Source organism: Drosophila mauritiana, chromosome 3L, assembly GCF_004382145.1.
Source record: "Drosophila mauritiana strain mau12 chromosome 3L, ASM438214v1, whole genome shotgun sequence".
Taxonomy (NCBI): domain Eukaryota; kingdom Metazoa; phylum Arthropoda; class Insecta; order Diptera; family Drosophilidae; genus Drosophila; species Drosophila mauritiana.
Genome location: NC_046669.1, coordinates 15469742 through 15493857, shown reverse-complemented (window position 1 = coordinate 15493857; position 24116 = coordinate 15469742). Strand labels below are relative to the sequence as shown.

The 24116-nt window shown below is 38.9% G+C and overlaps 1 protein-coding gene across 30 annotated transcripts in view; it reads left to right on the top strand.

The window, feature by feature from the left end:
- LOC117140423 (glutamate-gated chloride channel) overlaps positions 1–24116 on the top strand; it is a 50100-nt gene that overhangs the window by 10732 nt on the left and 15252 nt on the right. For 17 of the 30 annotated variants that reach the window (XM_033303326.1, XM_033303325.1, XM_033303331.1 and 14 more), the window contains exons 3-11: positions 8803–8879; positions 17472–18452; positions 19030–19050; positions 19636–19724; positions 20243–20317; positions 20623–20687; positions 20756–20976; positions 22081–22163; positions 23194–23331. In XM_033303326.1, coding sequence (XP_033159217.1) covers positions 17482–18452; positions 19030–19050; positions 19636–19724; positions 20243–20317; positions 20623–20687; positions 20756–20976; positions 22081–22163; positions 23194–23331 — 1663 coding nt within the window. In that variant the 5' untranslated portion in view covers positions 8803–8879; positions 17472–17481. Of the gene's footprint in view, positions 1–8802; positions 8880–17471; positions 18453–19029; positions 19051–19635; positions 19725–20242; positions 20318–20622; positions 20688–20755; positions 20977–22080; positions 22164–23193; positions 23332–23812; positions 23966–24116 lie in introns of all 30 variants that reach the window. The other 13 variants (XM_033303327.1, XM_033303332.1, XM_033303316.1 and 10 more) reach the window with 6 other exon arrangements.

Genomic DNA, 24116 nt, shown 5'->3' with positions numbered 1-24116 from the left:
ACGAACGCACCACCAGCACCCACTACCCAAAGGATTTGGGTACAGAGAAAATAAATCTTTTTAAATAGAAATTGACTAGAAAACTTGGTCAAGTGTAGCCAGCTGTGTGGGAAACTTATATTGAAAACTAGACCTTTTGAATATTTGAATAATTTGAATTTGAATAATTGAATATTTTAATGTACTGCAATTGTGCTTATAAGTTACATAAGCTATTCTTGTACTAGGAAATAAAATATATAATGTACTTTATTTTTGAATGTGCAAATATTTATTTAATTATTCTTTATCAAGTATTTCTTTTGTATTCTCTCAGTGTGCGCAGAAAATTTGGTTGAAATGCCATTCGCTTTCCTTTGCGGCTGGTCGCCTATTACCCGTGAGGTTGCGACGAGAACCCGATGTTGGCCCTCCCAGTTTCTTTGGGCCACAAGTGCCGACTGAAGTGGCGAGTGCAAGTGAATAATGGCCGTGTCTTGACTGCAGTCAAGTCGGGCATATGGCTCACAAGCAATCAGTGTCAGTGCCACGGGCAGAATCGAGAACGAGTATCGAGAGCCAGAAACAGAACTAAAAACAGAGCCGGAGCTCAAACGAATCCAAGTTTATTTGCAGGTAGCATAGAAGGGCATAAACCAAATCAGGAACGCTCGGACGTGGTGGTGGTAACTTGGTGTGGAGTGCATTGGATTGGCCCTCATCTCCTCCTGCCGCCGCCGCCGCTTTCAGTTAGCTCAATGTCCAGCTCAGTGGAGCGCTTGGTCAAACAGAAATTGATTTGTTGTTTCTGCCGTTGTTGCATATATATGTATATATAAATATATATATATTTGCTCGATATTTTTTGCGTTCTTGCTAGAACCAAAATGAAAACGATACTGGGCTTTGGACTCGATGGTTGGCGGATATAGAACTGTCACTATGAGTTTTTCAGCACGGCCGAGTCCAGTCTCAAAGCTTCAAATGAGCAAAACATGCAAATCTAGGATTGATATTTCTGCTGACCCGGGACGGCTTTATATTGGTTTTTGACATTCATAGAAAAATATTATTTCTCTGAACATTTTCAGTCAAATGAACTGCTCTTGAAATACTGGCATTATAAAGAATGATTCACTTTCTGCTCATAAGTATTATTTACATTTAAATAGACAATAAATAGCTCTGAATTAAGTTAAAAAAAACCTTTAAACACAATATTTCTTATAGTAAAGACGTAAAAATAAAACATATTTTATTCCAAGACTCTTAGTATGATATTCGTGTCTTCAGCCGTTTCATGAATTTTGAATTGGACTATCGATCATATATTTTAACTTGGCGGGCTCGAAGTCCTTTGCCCTTCTAAAAAACCGAAAAAGAAATGGTGGTGAGGGGCGATGCAAAACTTTCACATTTCGCGCTCAGCGTAAATTATGCAAAACTTTCACCCTTGGCCGTCACATAACAAGGCAGGCAGGTATCACATGTCACGGCTTAAATGCGTTACCCTTTCCAATCCTCGTGCGATTTTTATGTCGTCGCAAAGGAAATTCGCGTTGGAAAAACAAGTTTCGAGTGCACGGGAAAATATGCGGGCAATGATGGGGAAAAAAAGCTGAAAAACTGAGCGAAGGGAGTTGCATTTTACAGCCACTTTGGCAGGCGACACGTTGACAAGTTGAATGGCGGCGTTTATTGAAATATGACTTGAACCGTATTGACTTCAATGTAATAAATGTGCCTTTAATCTTTGCACCTGGATGCGGGCTATACATATGTCATCAAAAAACCCAAACTCAAGAGAAGCCAGCAAATGTCTGGAGCAGGCGGCAGTCAAACTCATTGAACATTCAGGGCGGTAAAGGTGGAAATGGGGACATCGTGTCATCTGCAGGGCGTTGAAATCCAAGCCATGCTTTCAATACAACAATCTTCGTTTACATTCCCCTCAATGTAAGGTAAAGTATGTATCACAACGAGCATGTGTGTGTGTTGGATTATTATGCAGGACTTCGCCAGCAGGAAACTCAAATATGCTCTCTGTACGAAGGATCCTAACTCGGGGTCCTCGTTCTGCCCCCCAGCCATTTGCCTCGCCACATGCTGTGCAACAATTTTTGCTGCGTTCGAGGAAAATGCTGTATGGTAATAAGTTAGTGCAATACATATGTGTTCGTATGTGAGTTGGGAATATTTTAAAGATTTTCCGACTTCATTCTTATTCCCACTTTGATGTGGCAAAGTAAAAATCCACGTACTGCTTTTCAACTTATATTTCCTCTTTAGAAAATCAAGAACTATTTGAAGAAGATAATGTACACTTCAACTTCAAAGAATCAAAAAAATAACCAGTTATACTATATTTTTTTAGAAAAAGAAATGTACTACATTTTTAAAAGCTTGCTAACATTTAATATAGTTTTTATATACAAACGTTTAATTCGATTTGACATTAAAATATGTTCTTCTTAATATTTTATAATGTCAGTGCTGCAAAATTCAGCCATCGCTTTTCCATTATCGCTTAATGCAACACAATTACTTTTAATTATTTTATTATGTAAACATTTCGATGGACCAGTCCGCAGCGGACACCCGTGGAAACCAATTTAATTGATATAAACATTGTAGTTTAATTGCCTTAAACGGCAAATGAACCGGTTGACTTTATTACCAAACAGTTTGACGTGTTGGTTTTTTTTCGCCTTGTTGTACACGTTGGCGTTTTTTAATTAAAATTCAATCAGAATGAACCCTACTAACATGATTTGCAATGGAGCGTAATTCCGAAAGAACTGAAATGCAGATTGTGGTTCGTAGCGGGTTAATTAAATCGTGCCATGTTTTGCGGTTGGAATAGGTACATTAAATTGCTGGTAAATTTGCATTCCTATAGCTTGTCTTTATCCGTTTCGGAATCAGGACAAAGACTAGGTGACCCAACTCTGCTCAGAGGACTAACTAGCTACCTTGGCCACACATCCGTTTGGTAAAGCCGCATGCATTAGACCGAATCGTGCGTCATTTTGAGCCTTAAAATTAATCCATGGACACGCAAGGATAATCGCTCGGATGACACGCTTTTTTATGGCTACCTGGCGCCTCTGAGCCAGGATTTCGAGATGCGAACGCGTGACTAAGAGGACCACGAGAACTAGTGCAGGTTACGTATACGCCACCGTAGCCGCGGTGCTCCTTGTATCGCAAATTGACTGCAGTCGCTGCAAATTTCAATTTTCAACGCCATAATTGGCCATCTAATTATAGTTGCATTCTGGCACAGCAGGACCTGCCTGGACATTAAAAGTAATCGCCTCTTATGAATAATATCACCAGCAAGGACTCCGCCCAGCACTATTCAAATGCTAATCATAGTAATGTCCTTTGGGTGTTTTACACATATACGTATTATATTTTCGTTCGTTTTCTTAATTTCTAGCAACTCGTGCAAGTATTGGCCAAAATAAAAAAAAAACGAAATAAAGAAGTGCGGGAATGTGTGTGAGAAAGTGGCAAGTGTGAAAACTGAGGGGTCACCCAACTACGTCACGCATGTCCTTGCACGAAAATGTGAAAACTTTTCGTAGATTTTCCTCTGCTTTCCGTTAGTCTGCTAGTTTTTTGCGCAAACAAAGGTTGTGCATAAAACTAATTAACTTTGCTATTTGCCGACTGCACGGGGAAATGTTTGTGCTCCTGTAGAATTTATTATTTGCACTGAGCAATCAAATTAGAATAACCATTTCGAATGTTTGCGAGAGATATGCAACTGATCTGTCGGGTGAAAATGGCCTCTAAATTTTAAATTAAGCATTTGGGACTAGAAGATACCACTAAACACTTAATAAAATATATGTTGTTGCAATTAAAACGGAAAGATCAGTTATTTATCTAACAAAGTCGCTATACATTTTAAATTGAACCCTTGAGGAGCCAAGAAATTATTTGGAAATAATTTAAATTCCCTTGGATATTTTATTTGAATGGCTTGAAGATAAGACAACAACATTTAATTCCCAAGAAATTTAGCCAGATATCCTTTGATGACTTTCAGATTGAAGCAATTCCCCAATCCCCAATTTCAAATTCGTACTATCTGCTTTAACCCATGCCAGCAATTAGCGGCAAAAACAAAACGAAAGCAAATGCAGAATAAATATTTTTGCAAATAGACAAACACAAACAATAGGCTCAAATATTTGGCAATGGCAAAAAAGAGCATTAAAATAGCCAGAGATTCGATGGGAAAATCAATAGATATCCCCGCAACTGCAGTTTCCTTTTGCCCCGCAGATGTGGCCAAATAAATGTTGGATAAACAAATTCAAACAGCTACAAAGCCAATTTGGTATGCCCCGAGCTATTTGGCTGGCTTGATTGAGCCATGTCCGCTGGCCATATCCGCATATCCGTGTGCTCCTCCGAGGATTTTAATCATGCACGTATTTTGAAGCTTTTCCGCTTCCCAGCCACGAACGCCATAAATATCCATCAGTATGTGAGTGAGCGATTTTTGCTTATCCGCGCCACGAACTATAAACTCCAATAGGCCCCGCGGAGAAAATTGACTGAAATACCGGCAAAAGCGGCCATTAATAAATTTATGCGGCTAGAAGCCACATAAAAGCACACACTCTACCGCGAAATGCGATGCTCACTTTGTTGCATAAATTTCTGAATAGTTTTTATCCGATTAAATTGCTTAGCAGTTGCTAAAATTAAATATTAACTGCTTTGTGTTGTTGATTTGCAAGCCTAATAAATTGATACACTTTGTGGGTTTCCTCTAATTTGATTCCAAAATTGCATTCAGGATCAACCGCAATTATTAAAAGTAATTTGATAGGCTCGAAAATGTTTGAAAGAAAAACAAGTACAAAATAGTAAGCAAATTTCCATAGCGAGTGTATCTTTAAATGTAAAACATTCTATGTCGTAACTATTTTTTCATGAGATCAAAGAAACCAATAGTATATGGTAATAAATATCTAAAAAATGTTGTAAGCTATTTTTTTTGTCTGTATGTAACTATTTATTTTATTTACGTGCAACCCCGGCTATCTGGAAGTCTATAAAATTTTGTCCTAGCGTATTTCAGATAGCTATGTATTAACTTTAACAACTGCATTTTTATAAACCTAGCAAAAAAGTATTATACCTCATTACTTTTCATTTGATGCCTTTGGGAGTTAAAAATTCTCTGATTTTACAGCACTAAGGAAACTTCGTTTATTTATGTGAAACCACAAACCAAATCCTGTAAATTTCGCGTTTCTCTCATCCTGCACCACATACTTTGCTCGAATCTGCTCCACTTTATGTGCACCTTTATTATTCACTTTGTCTATCTGAGTCTGGCTCAAAAACTTAACCCCTTTTCAGAGAGTCCTGCTCAAATATCCTGGGGCTTTGCCCCAAAGAAAACAACAAATAAAAAAAAAGAAGTAACAAACACGGAAAATGTTGCAAAAAACAAGCATAAGCTAAAAGTAGGGGAAAAAAGTGTTAACAAGCAGCGTATAAATTATTAATTAAGTCGCTCCACTCGTCCAGTCTGGACAATTCGCTCTATTTAATGAAATGCAACTGAAAAGGCAGATTTTACTTCTGCATTAATTTATATTCCCTGGCATTTGACATAAATTTCATTTATAGCCATGTGAATTGGTCTCTTGCAAAGGCCTAATTATTTAATCAATATATGCCCATAAATATTGCACAGAGTTCTCTGGCATAGGAGAAAGATATATGAACGTTTGTTTGTGTGCTCCAATTGGTTCAATTAGTGAAAGTAAAACAAAAGTTAAGGTTCCCACAATGCTAAAGTGCATGGGCCACCACCATATAATTACTATAAAGAGGACGACGGACGTTGTAATTTAAGGGCCAGACAGATCCTGAAAGTAACAACACCTGGCAAGGATTAAAAAATAAACAAATGTAAATAAAACTTAAATTAAATATAAATATGATAAAAGATGAAACCAGAAGACTTGACATCCATATATCATATTATACTATTTGTTGTATGCAAACTACATTACTTTTTTGATTTTAGCCATCTTTAGTTTGTCTAAAATTGGAATCTAAATGAACTGCTAATTTATGTGTGTATCAATAAAATCACTTTGATTACCAATCACTCGAAGTCCCTAATTTGTGCACTGTTCACAAAACCCACATGGAATTACTTTCTGCTTGACTTTGGCACTAACCACCCATCAGAGGAAAACAAATGAGTTGGCATTTCCTGGGAAATGCTATCATGCCAACCTAAATCTAAAGCCTCAGTTGGGGGCGAATCCTCGTGGCAGGTTTGTAAATCGTTTTGCCGGAATAAGGCCTCTACTATCTTTATACAATTATAACAAAAGCGCGACCTTTGCTCACATGTCCCTCAGTCAAAGTCCTTTTATACGAATACGAGTCCTAGTCCTAGAAGTCCTGGCTCAGACTGCCTGGAAAAACGTTTCTAGGCACTAAAAATGCGTGCGTGCCTTGGTATTTCTTTTTTATCGATTTGCATATCTAAATTTAGTCAGGCGACATATAATGCCATACCATATGTGTGTATATAGTGTAGGTTCGCATGCACATATGCCTATTATATATGTACTTGTGGAGGCCAGGGAGCACGGCCACACGCACATAAATATTGCATTGTGCTACTGGCAACGGAGTCCTTTCAGTTTGAGGAGTCGTGGTTGTCGTAATTAAGGATCTTCCACCATCTGCTTATGCCAATGCCTTGGGGCTACAATTAGAAATTTGGTGTTAGGTATAATCATGCATTTTTACACTGGAATAAAAGTCTCTTAAACGGGAAACTAAAAAATTAATGTAATTACATGCATTATTATTTGAGACTATATAGAAAAAGATTTGAAAAGGGTATCAGAAAGTCTTGATTTTCATCAAATTGTTGTTAATATTAAAAATAATAGTATATTTTGGATGTAAAAGGACTCTCAAATAGTAGAACAAATTGGTTAATATTCACCTGTTATTACCTACCTAATCAACTCAAATTTTTATTAAATTTGTTGGAACATTTTCATTTTCCAACATAAGTTTACTTTTAAATATAACTATTTTTTTAACAATTTATTTTACACCTAAACCTTGTGCTTGGTTGATTTCTACATTTTTTTACCAGACTAAAGTGTACGTTGTGATTTCCAAGTGCACGTGAGAACACGACCTCAGATTGGCCGGCAAATGCCTTGGTCACCTTGAACCGTCGCCTCAGGGAGACAGAAGGATAAAGGACATCGCAGGACGCAGGTCGCAGGACACAGAACGCTGAAAGGGGCCGTGATAAATGAGCTACGTTAACTCATGTGGCAAATGTGACATGTGCTCCGGCATTTTTATTCTTTGTGTACCTGCGCTTGTGTGTGCTGATTGCCATGTGAGTCCGTGGAGAGACAAGCGCTAAAATTACCATATTACAGTCGCCCTTCCTCCGAGAATTCTTGGCCCGGATCAACGTGGCCCACTGTAGAGCACGGCCCATCCATTCAAGCGTACTAACCGGCTTCCGAACCCAAAAGTCCGAAGTCCAGTCGGGCTAATAGGTCAGTTTAGTTGGCCGTAGCATGTGAATTATGGTTAATTTTGGCTGCCACATTGCGGAAGTTATTAACTCGTCTGATTGAACTTGGCCGTAAGTGATTTAATACGTGTGGCCATGTGCGCCAAGTCCAAGTTGATGGCTTAAGTGTATTAAATAAGTGGGGGAATTTCAATTTTGTGTGCCCATAAACAAGTTATTGATATTGTTGGGAAAGTCTGAAAGGGAAAACTATGTAAAAAAGGCAATTAAGTTGGCACTCATTATGCGTAGAGAGTGTAATGAAATTTTCTGACGGAAATTAATATTGGCTATCCTTGGTGGAACGAATAAATTTGGCTATTCAATCAATGGCCAATATAGTGTTATATGTCGGTAGAGCAAACCAAAAGTTTACAACCTACGCAGGATTTATGATTTCAGTAAGCCATTTGTGCATTTTATCATAGAATTATTTTGCAGCAATTTATTAATAAAAAGTTTTTTATACCCGTGAATATTACAACTTTTCTCTGTTTCTTTATTCTAAAATTTTTTTTAATTTTTTTGTTATTATTAGTACTATTGTTAGTAGATTATTAGCATTACTATGCAATATGTTGATGTTTATCCCTATTGCTTGTTCACATCTGCTTGGGTCCGTCATAGCTTAATTATTCGATGAAGGTCCTTCACTCTGATTTTTCATTAGTTCTGCACTCTGCTTTGAGATGCTTGGCCATAATAGCCAAGGGACAGCCCCGCCCCTCTGCCGCCTGTCAAATATTTGCACAATGCCCAAGACGCAGGAGTTTCGCGTCCAATGCTCGCTCGTCGCTGAAAAGTATGCAGCAGACAAAAGCTCATTAAGAACTCAGACACAATCCCCACTCCAGAGCACTCGACTCCGACCAGGACCACTACAACCCACTCCCGTCCCTGTCATATCCTCGTTGTCATCGTCATCCAGTGCCCCGCACTCCGTGTTAAGTGATTTCCATCATTTGCGCCGGAGGCACATGCTGGGGAATTCCAAGCTGATGATGCCGACAACATGAGTAGCTGGGCCTAAGTCTCAGCCCCTTTTCTTTTTGACTATGAGTCGTATGTTTAATTTTATCTAAAAGCCGTCCTCCTCTGTTGCCTCTCATTGTTTTGAGAACCAGTGCCGACAATGGGGAATTAATGCCAAACATAAACCAAACAATCTTGAAGTGCGAAACTCCATTGATGGTATCCATTTAATAATTGGTACTTATCTTTTTCAGCGATCTGGCGACGTGTGCGCTTATGCAGACACAAGGCGATAGCGGATTCCATTGAACTGGCTGCCGGGTTAAATTTGGTGAGTCGAAAACTTATCCTTTGAGTCACAATGCCAGCGTTTACTTGTTCAAAGCCCCAACAGCTCAAACAGATCTCTGAATGCATTCGCTTTCAAAGAATCTCATACGGAAAATACATAAAAATAAAGTACTGGCCATAAAAAATGCAAAGCACAAATACGAAGTGCCTTACAGGAAGAGAAAATACAGAATATTTCTTAAAATCATTAAGGTTAAAATGGGTAAAAGAAATATTGAATTAATGCAAACATAATTGGATTCATCTGATTATTTCTATTTGGGTTACGATTTTGTTTGGTTTTTGCATTATATATGGCAGGATTTCTTTTAAAAACTCTTCTTAAAGCTTGTATCCTTTGGTAGAAATACCATTTACAAGGACCTATGAACACCTTGCTTTTCGCAGTGCAGCCGTGTGCATGTGTATTTGTGAAGGTGTGGGCTAGGTCTTGGAAAACTTTTGTGTGCTTAATTTCCGGCTGCTTTAATACAAGTTCAGCCGGGCATGCACTTGAGGCTTGGCGAGGATTGGCGAGCCTGACGGACTCGTAAGCTCCCAAGGAGCTGCGTGTCCTGCGGCGTCGTGTCCTTGCGGCTTATGACCCGCAGATTTGTGGTCTATGGCAAAATATTTATATAGAAATTAAATAGCTTCAGAACCGGTATTACTTAGGGGAAAGGTCAGTCAAGTGTGGCGGCTTCGACCTTACGGAACCATTGAACTAGCGATGAAGGAGTGGCTGGTGAGGTTGGGTACCTCATTCAATTCGTGTAATTGATGTGCTTTCATGCAGATTAAGCAGATCAATTGAAACGTATACATGGAAAATCAATGTAAAAGTTTGTAATGTGCATTTACATTTTAAAAAATTGTATATTCCTTAAACAGTTTGATCAGATTCTTAAAAACTTAATAAATATATATTGCGTATACGCACCGTTTATCATTTTAATTAGATCATGATATTTAGCCTGGCAGTTTTAAAGTTTTTGTTTGGCATGTGTTCCCGAATGCTTGAAATTATTGAATTAATGTTCACTATGCTACACTACCTAAAGTTTTTAAAAAGATATATGTATCTCTGCATATGGGAAGGGGTTCTTTATAGGATCTCCTCTTTTAGTTGACTCCCCTATTTACAAGCCACCTGCTCTTAAACAGGTATTTACATACATATATATATATATATATATATATTCCTATATATATTCAGGTATCTGCGCATATATCTGCCCCTATATAAGCAGGGCACATTGTTAGAACAAACGACCCTCGAGATATATAAATAAACTGCCTCAAGATTAGTTTAAATGGTTGGCGACGTGCCTTTGCCCTCGTTTCGCAGGTGCAGCTGCAGCTGGTAACTGCATCCTGCCAGGATGGGTGACATCCCCTAATTTCTCTTTTGCCAACGCCCCTCAGCAAGTACACTCGAAGAAGGGAGTCGGAGAATTGCCATTTCGAAAGATTAAGTTGTTTTTTAAGATTAAGAGCAAAGACGATGGCAAAAATATGCCAACTGACGGCAGCGAAACGTTGTCCCTAAATCAATAATAATAAGTCTTACATTTAAATCACACGCTCTACACGTAGAAAAATTTATATGTTTAATATTACTTATTTTCTTAACGATATATTTAAAAAATTTAATAAATTTGAACTTTCAACTTATGTAGATAGCGCTTTATATTTTGAAAGTATATTGGTAAATCAAGAAAACTTATTCATAATTTTTAAAGCTCGTCCGTCAGAATATTTTTCCAGTGTACATGTGTGTGCGTATGCGTGTGCATGTAAAGTGGCGCTTATTCTAGCACTAACAGAGGGAAACCAACACAAAAAGCTCTTTGGCGCTCGTCATGTCCACGGCAAGGGGAGGGTGGTGGAAAAGGGGAATGTTGCCTAGGGGTAGGCCACATGGCATAGGGGCAATGTGACCCCCTACTGGCAGCAGCCACCCCTCTCAACACGCCCATTATGCTCATTATGTGCTTTGGTACTTGGCTCGTTTTTGTCTTTACTTTCACCATTTGTTGTTGCTTCATCAACGTCTTTTCCTCATGTTTGTTTGTTTGTTTGCTTATCTCGTTTATTTGCTTTTGTGCCAAATTATTTGTCGCTGCTCGTTCGCTGTTCTTATGCTACTTGTTTTTCGAATGCTTATTGCTTTTTCCTGTCATTTTCCTTCTGGTTTTTGGTTGTTTTGTGGGGAAAACCAAGGAATTTTGATTGTCCAGATTTTATAAATAAAGGAGCACTCATGTTGTGGGTTTCATATCCAAAACAGTGCCAAACTCAACTTTTTATCTATGGGATTAAATGATGTAGGCTAATATTTACGCTCATTAAACATTTGGTAATATGTGTAATTCTTTAAGAACCAATTCGACTTAAAATATAAATTTTACACTTGTCGTATCGGCTTGAATTCATCTCTTGGGCCAATATCGCCGTAAGCTTCTTGCCCAGGGCGCTTGTAAAAACGGCAGAAACCACCATGCCAAAAGTGGAAAGAAAGAATAAAAGCGGGCTTAAATGACAGACAGCTCCCCAGTTCTCCGAGCGGAAACCAGAGCGAAGAGCAGAGAAATGTCCAAAAAATGTCAATTTATTATGGCGAAATCAGCGCAGGACACACGCGGCCAACACGCGTGACCAGCAGCATAAGCCCACCCAACTTCCATTTTGCAAACAGCCACGCCCACATCCCAGTGGACCCCATCAGCCCACCGTGAAGAATTTTCCCAACTGACTGTGTCATGTGTATAAATACTTTTTAATCTGAATTATTACGGTCTGCAAGTTTTTCTTCGCTTGATTATAATTTATTCACATAAATTTCCATGATGCATGGCATTTAAGTGGCTGTGACAGGACCAAGAGCATTCGAAAACTCCTCCCTTCGACATTTTAGGAGGACTCTCGACGCACAAAAACCAAATCCTTGCCAAAGCCCTTTTACGAAACTGGTCGTGATGGGCAGCAAAAAAAAAAATGTTAACAGCCTCGAAAAGTTCAATCTGAAAATGGGATCAAGGGGATTGCTCGATTCGATTGTTTAATTACTCAAACATTCAATGAAAGGGCAGCGAGTGGTGGCCATAAAATAAACATATTCAGCTAAAGTTAAGGTTTGGAGTCTTGTAATCTGGGGTATTTTAAAGGTACTCTGTAGTATATCTGTTACTAGTGAATTCTTTAGAAATTTCTTTTAAGTGAAATAATCTACATGTTACCAACACCACAGCTACGCTTCTGCCAAAAGTGGTATTTAATATAAATGTCAAACCATTTAATGACTAAATCGTTTGAATCACCTACAGCTTGAGCTGATAGTCTTAAAATTCTGACCGCAAGTGTGTACGCAACATTTGCGCGCATGACATACTTCCGCTTCACTTAAAGGACCTGTGGTCGCGGTCATCCGTGAATATCCACCGCAATTTACTCATTCAATTTTAATTATTTATAAAATATGCCAGCGCAACTTTTCCAAAGTGTTCAACTGAAAACATATGGTATTGCATAAGCAAGGAGAAAGCCAACATGTTCGACAGCCATCTGTTCGATTTTTGTTCTTATTTCCCCGGGGACGCAGAAGAAAACAAGTTGTCTCTTCTTCGACATTTCTGCATTCGACTTTCACCAGTGCTGGCCAACATCGTCATCGAGCTGACCGGAGCTTATTGTAAACAGAACGTGATACCAAGCAGGCAAACAAGGGAATTTCGCAATGCCCCCACATCCTCTAAGTGCACCACCACCACTGGCTCCACAAGCCATCCGAATTCCCATTCACACCAGCCAGTTAAACCGCAGTTCCTGCTCTATCTTCGCACGAGCGTTGCACATTTGCAGTTTGCCATTTGGGTTAACTGTGCGCAAACGTTTGCACCGCAAACTGTCAAAATGTGTAATTAGTTTGGTTAAATGGCTCACCTCGGCGGTGAATCATAAGCATGGACAGAGGGATTTGGTTTAATATATATTTAATATATTCCCATCATGTGCATATAATTAAAAGCGTAACAATACAACAATAACGTGTGCTAGCTAATTGTCTTTAATGGTTTTTGAATGCACCAATATCGTGACTTTTAAACTAAGGTGCAGATTGTAGAATGCACTGGAAATCGAAAACCGCAGGAGTTGCAGCACCTTTTATTCAATTACACTTGGCTGGCATTAATTAAACGCGCACGTTCGATTATTGGAAAATTCTCGGTCTCCAACAGGTCGTCGTCGTCGTGTGTCAACCATGTCGTCGCGTGTTCCACTTTTCCGAGCAATAAGCTGACTTAAGCCTAAACGGCTTAGCGTCCCTCTGAGTGGTTTGCATTTGCCGAGTGTCTATGTCTGCACTCCCGTTTTAATTGAAATGCGAATGAACTGCACTCCACTTCGGGCCATTCCACTCCGGATAACCAACCACCTGCATTCCAGGATCGCTGTGCATCTGGCCACCGAGTTATTTAATTAGGCATGCCAGCATGCAGATTGCTCTTACTGCCAATTTCCAATTTCAATTCGCTGGCTGGCTGGGAAAAGTGGGTCAAGTGCCCTTCCTCAATTACCACATTTGCCAGGCCATGCAATTTTGGTATTTGCCATGACATTTTAATAACTTTTAATGCAACAGATTATGGTCCATTATGGCCAGCGGTGAACTAAGCTCATTAAATATGAATTTCATGTATGCAGTTTCAATTTGATTGAAGCACAGGACATCAATGTAAATGTATGATGACCAGAACTAAAGGATTAGCCTAATATACGCACATTAAAACACGGAGAGAATTTTTGTATAGTTATATGAGAATAAATATTTTTATAAAAAATATATATAATCTGAAAAATAAATGTGACTGGTTGTTAATACACTCTCAAGTAAAATTCCAGAATATAATTGTACTAAAGAGTAAACTGTTTAATAGGAACTTAACATTTCTTTATAAAAGAGTTTTCTTTAAATGTTATTTAGTGGGCATTCTACTTTAATTATTAAAAGATCTTCTCTTTGTGTGACTTCAACTTGCTCAGAACAATGGATAAATTCACAATTTGTTGAGTTGTCCACATTCATAATTCGTTGAGCTGCCTTCAACACAACAATGCCCCCATTTAGCCTTTCTGGTTTGGCCGCCCACAATCTTTGTATATACGCGGCTATATAGGCTACGTTAAAAGTCGGGGGATATTTTCAATGGGTTTAATCAACTTTATTTTGCTCTTGTCTTTTCTGTCACTGGAAAGTTCGTGACTTCGAACAATGGCGCCATGGCAAACACTGAAGCTCAAAAAATCGATATCAAGTTGTTTGTAATTGTTGCTTGTTGCTATTGTTGTGGGTAAAGTTTTTCGTTTTTATTTTGTTTACTGAGGTTACCCATTGGTCTGTGACCGATACTTGTTCGTTTACGGCAATTTTTGAATATTTTCCTTAAAAGGATTTTCGACAAAAGAGATTTGGGTAAATGGAATGACCTTAAAGACCAAGTTCAGCAGATTTGGTTACCTGTATTGCTTCATGGTTTATGGAAGCGTTAGCTGATAATCCATTATAAAATTAAGATCATCGCAACTTAATTTAACCAAATTGGAATTACTCCAATTACCAACGAACTCTTTCCCACTGAAACATCAGCTGTACATTGCAATTACTCATCCCGACAAATAGTTTCGCTTCCATCAAATTTAATGGAATTTTCAATTAACTCTGGCCAGCTTGAAAAGTGTCGGACTGCCATCTAATTGGATTGCCGCTTGATTTGGGCAAAATTGCAAATTAGGGCATTAAAGCTGATCCAGCACAAAACGTGCTTGAAATGTTTGTTGGTCGGAGGGATATTAAGTATCCGACATGTGGCTACCGCAACAAAAGCTCCCGCCCAAAAAGTATGCAAATAATGTTGCTGGCAAATCCTCACTGTCTCAAATAATTTAGAGAGTGGAGGCAAAAACTAGCAGCAAATTATTAAATTGACTAAACAAGTGTCCAACAAAATGGAGATACAAAATAAAGATTCATTCAGATGCGGAATATGAAAAGTTGTTCCACTAAAAATATGAAAAAGTCGAGAGCGAAAAATGAAATGCACAACGAAATAGACTATAGACTAAGGCCAGAAAGAGGAAAAGGGCGAAGGGATGTGGAAGGATTGGTTGTGTTTCGGGTTAGTTGTTGGCTTGGGCTGTCAGTTGGCGCCGTTTCCGGCCGCCAGACGATGGCAGGATTAACTTTGGCCAAACTGCAGTCGTCGGACTCTCGAGCGCGGTTTGTGTAAATTTATGCCCCGGAAGCCATGAAGGATATCAGCGGGGAGGGCCAGGAAGGATTCAAAGGAAGCCAGTTGTGAACTGATCTATGGTCAGTCATTTTTATATCTTCTACCCTTTTTGTTTTTTTTTTTTGCTGTTCAAAGCTTTCTGCTTTGCTCGAAAAGTTTGCTCATTCAGTTAAAGTTTTGACAATTTTGGTGCAACACCACGGAAACAAAAGGAAAGTCGAACGAACACAAGCGTTTAAAACAGATTGAGGCCAATAATTGTCCTGACACATGTGGGTGGGTATAGTCATATGTGTATGGGGTCAAGGAAAACACGTATAAGCCGTATCGGTAGCAATTTGTATATGGGACCCATTTACGAGCCGACTTCTTTGGCTTTGCCTAGTTTCTATGCCTATTACTTTTGCTATCTACTGTCTTGGGGTTTATTTTTGTGCTTTATGGCCAAAGTCACGTAAAAATCGAATAAATGTATAATGAAGACCCTGAATACGTTGGCGGATAACCCGAAGCCACTGAGTACCCGCTTTAGTGGGTTTGTCTGCGTTTTCTGCGGTTTTTCTTTGATTAAAAGTGGAAATGGGTAGAAAGACAGAGAACCGACTCACTCATGTCAAAGTTTTTCACTGGCTTTTCCATATGGTTGCGAATAAGCTGTTCGGACAATCAAGTTTAAATTGAGTGCGGTTTGCTTCCATGTTTTATGGATTCTTAATCTACCAACAGTATTAAAATAAAGTTTTCTTGAGCAGCTTATGCGAATTGTACAAAAGCCGATTAGATTTCATTTAAAAAGCATGTGTTCAAACATGCATGTGTACAAAAATAACTTATCAGACCCAAATCACTCGTTCTCAATGGATGTCGTTTTATTCTTTAGTTTTATTTAGCGCAAAAGCGGAAATTGAATTTCTGAGCTCGGCATTCATTTCACTTGGAGCAATGGCCGTTTAGGTCTTTGCATGTTGGAAAAATGTCAAAATATAGCCCAACTTGTACTTACTTCAAAACTATACATACGTACACTTTTGGTCGAAATGAAAATTGAATTCCTTCCTGAGTTGGCCACAAACTGACAACCACCACAACAGCAACCACTGAATTGGCAACAACCGAGAGGCAGCGAAAAGACAGCCTTTGACAGGCAACAATAAAAATTCGTTTGGCCCATTGACTGGCTGACTGACATTCGTTTTTTGGTCCTGCACATTGGTAGACCAAACTAGTTTTATCACTTTTGGCAACATTTTCCACTTGAATTAGGGATAACAGCTTGAGACTTACAAAGTACATACCGTGTACCTTAAATAAATATGAAATCTAATTTTTGTATTTTTGGCAAGTAAATATGTTAAAAATATTTTAGAAATTATCTGATTTTTCAGAAAAATATAATATAATATATTTTCTGGTAAAAAATATATTAGGCTACTCACCCAATTGTCGGCAGCTTTTCTAGCTCACATACCTCATTATATTCATGATCTAGGCTATCAAGAGTCCTCAACAAGGACACTTGTCCATGTAATTTGCAGTCAACAACTAATATCATGGAATTCTACGAAGTGCCAGCTTTTGCTTGAAATTACCTGGAAAATTAAAGTTTTCCTGTGGCAGTCGTAAATCCGTTACAGAACCCCATGTTATTTGGCAACTGACATTTACGGCTAGGTGTGCACGCAGGTGGGCGTGGTCGTTGGGCCGAAACAATCCAATATTGCCACATCAATCAAATCCTATATGTACCGGCGAGAGTGTTGATGCAGCCAAGTCATTGGAACGACAATCAAGTGGGTGACGATAGATTTTTATTTCAGATTGTGCCACGCGAATTGCTTTCGCCGAGGTTAATTAGTTTGGCAGTTGAATTGAAACCGCGACAAAACTGCTTTCTCATAGTATTTCTCAAAAATATTTGTGTTCCTCATTTTGACAGTCGTTTACTTTTTGTACGAATTTTTGAAAGATATAAATCATATTATATTTAAATATTGCACCTTGCCAAATTTAAAAAATCGAATTATTCTGACTTTTAATAATTTTATTATAAAATATTTAAAAAATATTGTTAATATTTTAAAATATTTTCAAAACCTTTGAATATTTTAAATTAAAAAAGTTCTTTGTGCTGGCAATAATTGTCCTGATTATTTGTTTAATTTTAAATAAGAGGCAGGAAACGTAATAGTACTAAAGCAATATATTCTTTGTCAGTATTTCTTAAAGTAAAGTGTATAAAATTGGAGAGTGATTGACATATCGTAAAAATAATACCCCTTTCTTTGGTACACCATTCTTTGCAGTTGTCGTAACATGGGCTGCGTCTTTGAAGCGGCCAAAGAGCAGCCCCACAAACCGAGAAGCAGGCAACTGAGGCGCAACCAATGCCGTGGAAAAGCGGAAAAGGCAGCAGCGGGGACCAGAGGCAAGGTCGCTGTCAGAGGAAACAACGAAAAGCCAGCTGAGGACATCAAAATCAAGGATAACTATCAACAAAACCATAAAACGCAAACCGAAACACAAACAGAAGTAGCAGCAGCAGCAGTAGCAATAGCAGCAGACGCAGGAGCTGAAACAGAAACTGAAACAGAGGCTGAGGCCCAAAGAGAGGCAGCAACCGGGCCCGAACATCAGAAAGCGGCGGCTCAAGTGCTTTTAACGATACGGCAGGCACGTCAGGAGAACAACAAGCACAGTAGTAGTCAAGTGGCTGAAACGCACAAGGACGAAGGCGAGGACGCGTTGGCGCGGCAAGGATCCATTGTCGATACGGCGGCGGGCAGAATCGGAATCGATATTGCGGCAACAACGATTCAAATCGCCGAGCGGCATGAGGATGGGCAGCATTGGCAGCAACACAATGTCCGCCGGCGAAGGCGCCACCCAGATCCTGCAGCGGATCCTGCGAGCATCTCCAAACTTTCGGCAATATCCCTGCATTTTCACGCCCTCGCCGCCCTAGCGAAAACGCTGCAAAAGCACGAGGACCTGAGTTCTGTCCAGGATCGCCAGCCCCTAGCGTACCGGGCGTGGCAAGAACATCCGTATGCCGAGACCCAACTGCCCGCCACCATGTCAGCGGCCATCATTGCGAATGTCGGCGCCACGGCAGCGGCCACCTCGGCGGCCGCCTTCCAGTATCTCGGCCAGCACTACAAGCACTACAGCCAGTCGATCAGCTTCTATGCGGCCTCCAGTGTGCTCCTGATGCTTTGCTATCTGACCACCGCGTCCACGGCAGCTGCCACGCAGTCGGAGACGGGTGCCCTCGACAAGCATCCCATGTGAGTGCAGGATAAATCGCACAATATCAGTACAGAGTCACGCAAGCCAAAAGTTCGCCTTGATTTCTTTCAATTAAAATAGGAATATGGAAGGAAGTTAGATTTAGCTATCCGAGCTTATTTGCCATATATGATAAAGTATATATGCAGTATCAACAGCCGTTTGCATATAGTTAGTCCGTTTGTCCTTATGTCCTTTTGTCCGCCCGTTTCTACGAAAACTAGTCTCTTAGTCCTACTGCTATCTGCATTAAACTATAGTATATAAGTCGAAACGGGCAGAATCAGACTACTATATTATATAGTTGCCCTATGAACTTATTAAAAATTTTGAATCGGATGTACAAATCCTACAATCGGGGCGAACTCGGTGCATTCATTAGAACAACCCAATTCATTTCGGAATACTGTCATTTGATTTTGTTACCTTCAACCCGCCCACACAGATTCTCTATTTTCCCAACTATCCATCTATCTCTTCATATATGTATCTTTCATTCTGTATCGCCTGGCAATCCTTTTCACAACACGTACAAAAATTGTTCTATTTATTTTTTCCTTTTTGAAATTCTTTCAGTCATGGCATCGATTGGTCGAAGTAAGTTAATGCACACCTCCTTCCATCTCTAAAAAAAAAAATACCGAAAGCTGAGAATTATTCGGAAAAAGAGAAAACTCGAGTTTTTGGTTACCTCTTTTTCTGGAATTATTAAGTTTCGTTTTCTGCACACAATATACTTTTTTGAGTTCATTTGATTTCCCGTTGAGGTAATTGGTTTTTCTCAGCTTCGTTCTGCTGATGTTATGCATGCAATTTGAAATAAAGTTTATGAGTTGCATAAAATAAAATGCTTTGCCAACAAGTCAACTATTTTACTCTCTCAGGACTAAGAGATAATGTTTAGGATTTCTAAAAACCTAAAGGAGATCTTAGATTCTCATTAAGGAATTTAAAACATTTAATTATTTTAACTGCTTACCTACTTATGAGTTCATTGATATTATACTTTGATGGTTCGGCTTCAAATCTTCCCATCTACTTGAAAACAGCACACAAAACTGTTGTACATAAAAGATTCCTTGGGAAAATAACAACTAACTACTTTGTCAATTACTAACACAAGTTTACATTGATCGTAATAAGGTTTATAAATTTTCAAAATGATTTTCTCGTGTTCTACAGATTTGATGAGTCCAGTTCGGATAAGGAAATATTAGATTTACTGCTTGAGAAGAAGCGCTACGATAAACGATTACTGCCGCCTGTAAATGGTAAGAAGTTTCAGAAATTAGCCGCCATTTTCACATTCTTGCGATTAAATGTCCAATTTTACTAAGTGGAGACTGGGGAAAAACTAAACACACTGTGTTTGTGCCATTAAGAGTTGCTTTCGTAGGTGGGGTTGGTTGCCCAATGACATCCTGCAGACAACAATTGGAGGAGCCAGGCCACGACGTATGGACACTATAAAATCAATTAAAGTTAATGGCGCCACTGCCATGGATGTGATGCACAAAAGATGTGGACACTTTGGGGTGCGGGTGGCCACTATCTTCAGCCAAACCATCTATGCAATGCAATTACATTTTCTTCGACGTGCTTATGCTTTGGAAAATCATTACATGACATTCTTTCAGCGGTTGGAAAATTGCATCTTTTTTTTTTGTGTTACTAATGGAAAGTATAAAATAACAATGCAAGAGAATGGTTTAGATCGGAAAAACTGATGAGATAAAAGTTAAACATTTGTTCTCGAAATGATTCAATCTAATTCAATTCGTTTTTGCAGATGAAGACTTTTGCTGTGGCTTGCAATCGCCCGATATGGCAACTAATCAAAATGCACGGAGACCACACAATCGCGGTTGGTGTACTCTCGCGGATTTTTATATTATGTAGATGCACTTTGTATCTGTACTTCTTGCTTTCATTCGATGACCTATCTTATTCTCAAGTATAAAGACTTCTTTAGTAACTGCCTTTTTATTTTCTATAGAATGTATCCTTTTACTTAATGATGAGTTCTTAGGAGCAGTAATAATCCACTTTTCAGTAGACATTTTGCATTTATCGGGCAGTTAATTTTTTTATTTCTCTGGCACTTGGCACTTCAATAAAATATATGTTAAGTAGACCACAACCGTGTGAATTGAAATCCTTTTTTAATAGGCACTCTGACGGTGAACGTGAACGTGCTGCTCCTGAGCTTAGCGTCGCCCGATGAAAGCAGTTTGGTGAGTCCTGCTGATGAATTGTGAAAATGTAATATATATTTTATTTATATTGAATTGATTGCTTGCAGAAATACGAGGTTGAATTTCTGCTGAACCAGCAATGGAACGATCCGCGACTGCAGTATGGCAATAAGTCTCATTATGACTTCTTAAATGCTCTGCATCATCATGATAGCATCTGGACGCCGGATACGTATTTCATTATGCATGGCGATTTCAAGGATCCCATCATACCAATGCATTTCGCTTTAAGAATATTTCGGAACGGGACCATTACGTACGCAATGAGGTGTGTGTCTGCTGCTCTCTAGCCCGATTTGAATATGAATGAATTTTTTATACAAAATCCGACGAGACGAGGCCGGGGCTAAGCGGCGTTAATGGCGCCAGAAAATGCAAATTTTCGCTCAAAGTTCATATTCATTAGGGATAGCAAGATGACAGGCGAAGCGGCAATATTTTTTTATTCTCTTTGCTTTTCCACTTGCTTTTGCTCAATTTTCCACCTTTTTTTCCTCGCTGGCTAGTGGAAAATTTGAGGAAAAGGGTCCACAAAATATGTACTATAAGCTAGCCAGGCAAACATACGAGGCCGTAATGAAAAATAGCACAAGAAATGTAGAAGGCTGGAAAATAGGTGAATATGAGTAAAATGTAAAGTGAAAGTAGGTATGTAAATATTTGCCCAGGTACAAAGTACATACATATATCCCCAATCCTCGCCAGCTGCAAAATATAGGTTCGTATGGGTGGAAAAAAAAGCGAGGAACTTTTCACAATATGACCAACATTTGTTGGACGGTCTTGTTTGTCTTACCCTTCCCCTTTTCTCGCTCACTGCCCCGCGTTTTGCCAACTTGTCTACATTTTTAATTCAACAGAACTTTTCCAATTGACTGCATGGCGCAAAAGTGTCGTCCAGCAATTAAAATAAGTTGCAGTTGCCATTTACTTTCGCCAGCATTTTCTGGTCCAGCATTTCCCTTTTGCTGTTTGCATAGCCGACAAGGAGAAATGTCGGAAAAACTTGCTGGAAAAGCGACAGCGACACGGGGTGGAAAATTATGAATTGATGTTGCCGAACAAAGCGTGATATTAAGTGGCAAAGACAAGCATGAAATTGCTAGGGGATAAAATTCAAAGAATTATAAGGTCAAAAATATTTTACGATAGTTGTGCATTGAAAACAAAATTCCCAAATAATTTAAGGATATAATATATTAATTATTCAAAGGTAAATATTTTTCTAGAGAATTCAGCCCAAAGGCAGACAATAGCTCTTCGAAATCCATAAAATTTAAATTGAATTAAACTCGAAAATTTAACAGAATATTGCAAGCTTTTAAGCACTTGAATATTTATTTAAACCAATTTTTTTGTAATTTTCCCTTAGACGTCACCTGATCTTATCCTGCCAGGGAAGTCTTCATATATTTCCATTCGATGACCCCAAGTGTTCCTTCTCCATGGAGAGCAGTAAGTTATTCTTATTATTAAACAACAACATTAAATAAATATCATTTAAATGAAGTCTAAAAAATTACGAATATCTGGAGGTATAGACAAAATTAAATTCTGATATAACTGATGCTATAACTGAATCAAACATAATATAATGAATATATGATTATACCTCTAATGGTGGCTGGATTTTATATTGAAATTAAAAATATATTGGATTGCACAAAGAAAGATGTCGCAAGCAAGTGTTGAGAGTAAAGTATTTTTTAAACAATACAACTGAAGTGGGATTAATGTATAAATGATGTGACAATTCCAAAGTGTTGAGAGGGAACCTCAAGATGTTGACGTCCTGATGATAAAAAGATGGGCAGGCGTGTTGACTGCCACTCATGGGAAATCTTAGCCACCATCTGCATTTGCCTATTTGCTTCTTTGTGTGTGTGTGTGTGTCTGTGTGTTCATGCAACAATGGATGAGGCAAAGGGGGCGTAGCAAAGAGGGCTAAACGACAAAAGCTGACAAAGTGACTAACAAGGCTGACTGCCTGCCACATGCACACATATCCATACACACATCCTCATACACACACACACCAGTCAGCCTTGTTTTGGCCTTTTTGTCTTTACATTGTTTTGCGAAAGTTGTTTCCGGTTCCCAACCCGCTTGGAAACATCGGCTAAGAACGTGAGCCACATCGTAAATTACTTTGAGAGGAAGATGATGATGATGTCGGTTCCTGCCGAGATTGTCATCTATGAGTGGCAAAACATCCATCGAAGTGCTGTGCCTTTCGCATTTCGCCTTTTGCCCGCTTGTCACGGCTTGTTTGTCAAATATGATTTAATTTACCGGGTCTGGCCCTCCTAGAGTCCCCAAAACAAACGGCCCAGACAATATGCATTTGTGTATGCCCGCCTATTTGGATTAATCTAATTAATTAATAATATTGTGATGGAATTACTTGAGAGGGGGGCTGAGAATATAATTCAATTGTGCGAAGCAGGGATTCCTAAACCTGAATTTCTCCATCATCCCCGTGCAGTTTCCTACGAGGAGGCCCAAATCAAGTACGTCTGGAAAAACGATGAGGACACTCTGCGGAAGAGTCCTTCGCTGACCACATTGAACGCGTACTTAATCAAGAATCAAACGACGGCCTGCGATCAGAACAGCTGGAGAGGTAAGTCATTGGGATCGCAATTGCCAGTAATCGAATGCCAATCACTTCATTTGCTTATACTTTGTATTAGCCAAAGAAATTACAACCGGGAAATGTTTTGCTCTTTAGTAATCGTAGTGTTTTTGATGGTAAACTGGTATTTACTTTGTACAACATACAAAAATGGCGTATTTGATACAATTATTTTAGGTTTTTTCTTACAAAACCGGACCTTCTCAGTTTAGTACTCCATTCTTTGGCTTGGCTTTAAAATAATAATTATTTTTCTTATTTACTTACGTAGTCTCAGATCTCGGCTAGACTTGCTTCTGCAGCTTATACATTTTAGCAAAGAATCTACAAAAATAAATCCAAAATAAATGCCTATCTAATGGTCTACTCTTTGTCTACCTTCCCACACCTACTCTCTTATAAAAAAAAAACGCTACAAAACGCTACCAACAAAAACAAAAACCCGAAATGCAAAAAATAATGCCCCTAGGGAACTACAGCTGTCTTAGGGTCGATTTAATCTTTACCAGAGATCGTGCATTCTATTTCACCACCGTTTTTATACCCGGCATTATATTGGTGACGTCGTCCTTTATAACTTTCTGGCTAGAATGGAATGCCGTGCCAGCTAGATCGATGATAGGTAACAATACCAAAAATACCAATACCAACCAATTTAAACAAAAAAAAAATGAAAAACCATACCAAAAACCATAACCAATTTTTGCCCTCGCTCTCTATATCTCTCACACCAAACAAAACCAAATACTCTTAATAAAAATATGTACTTTTAA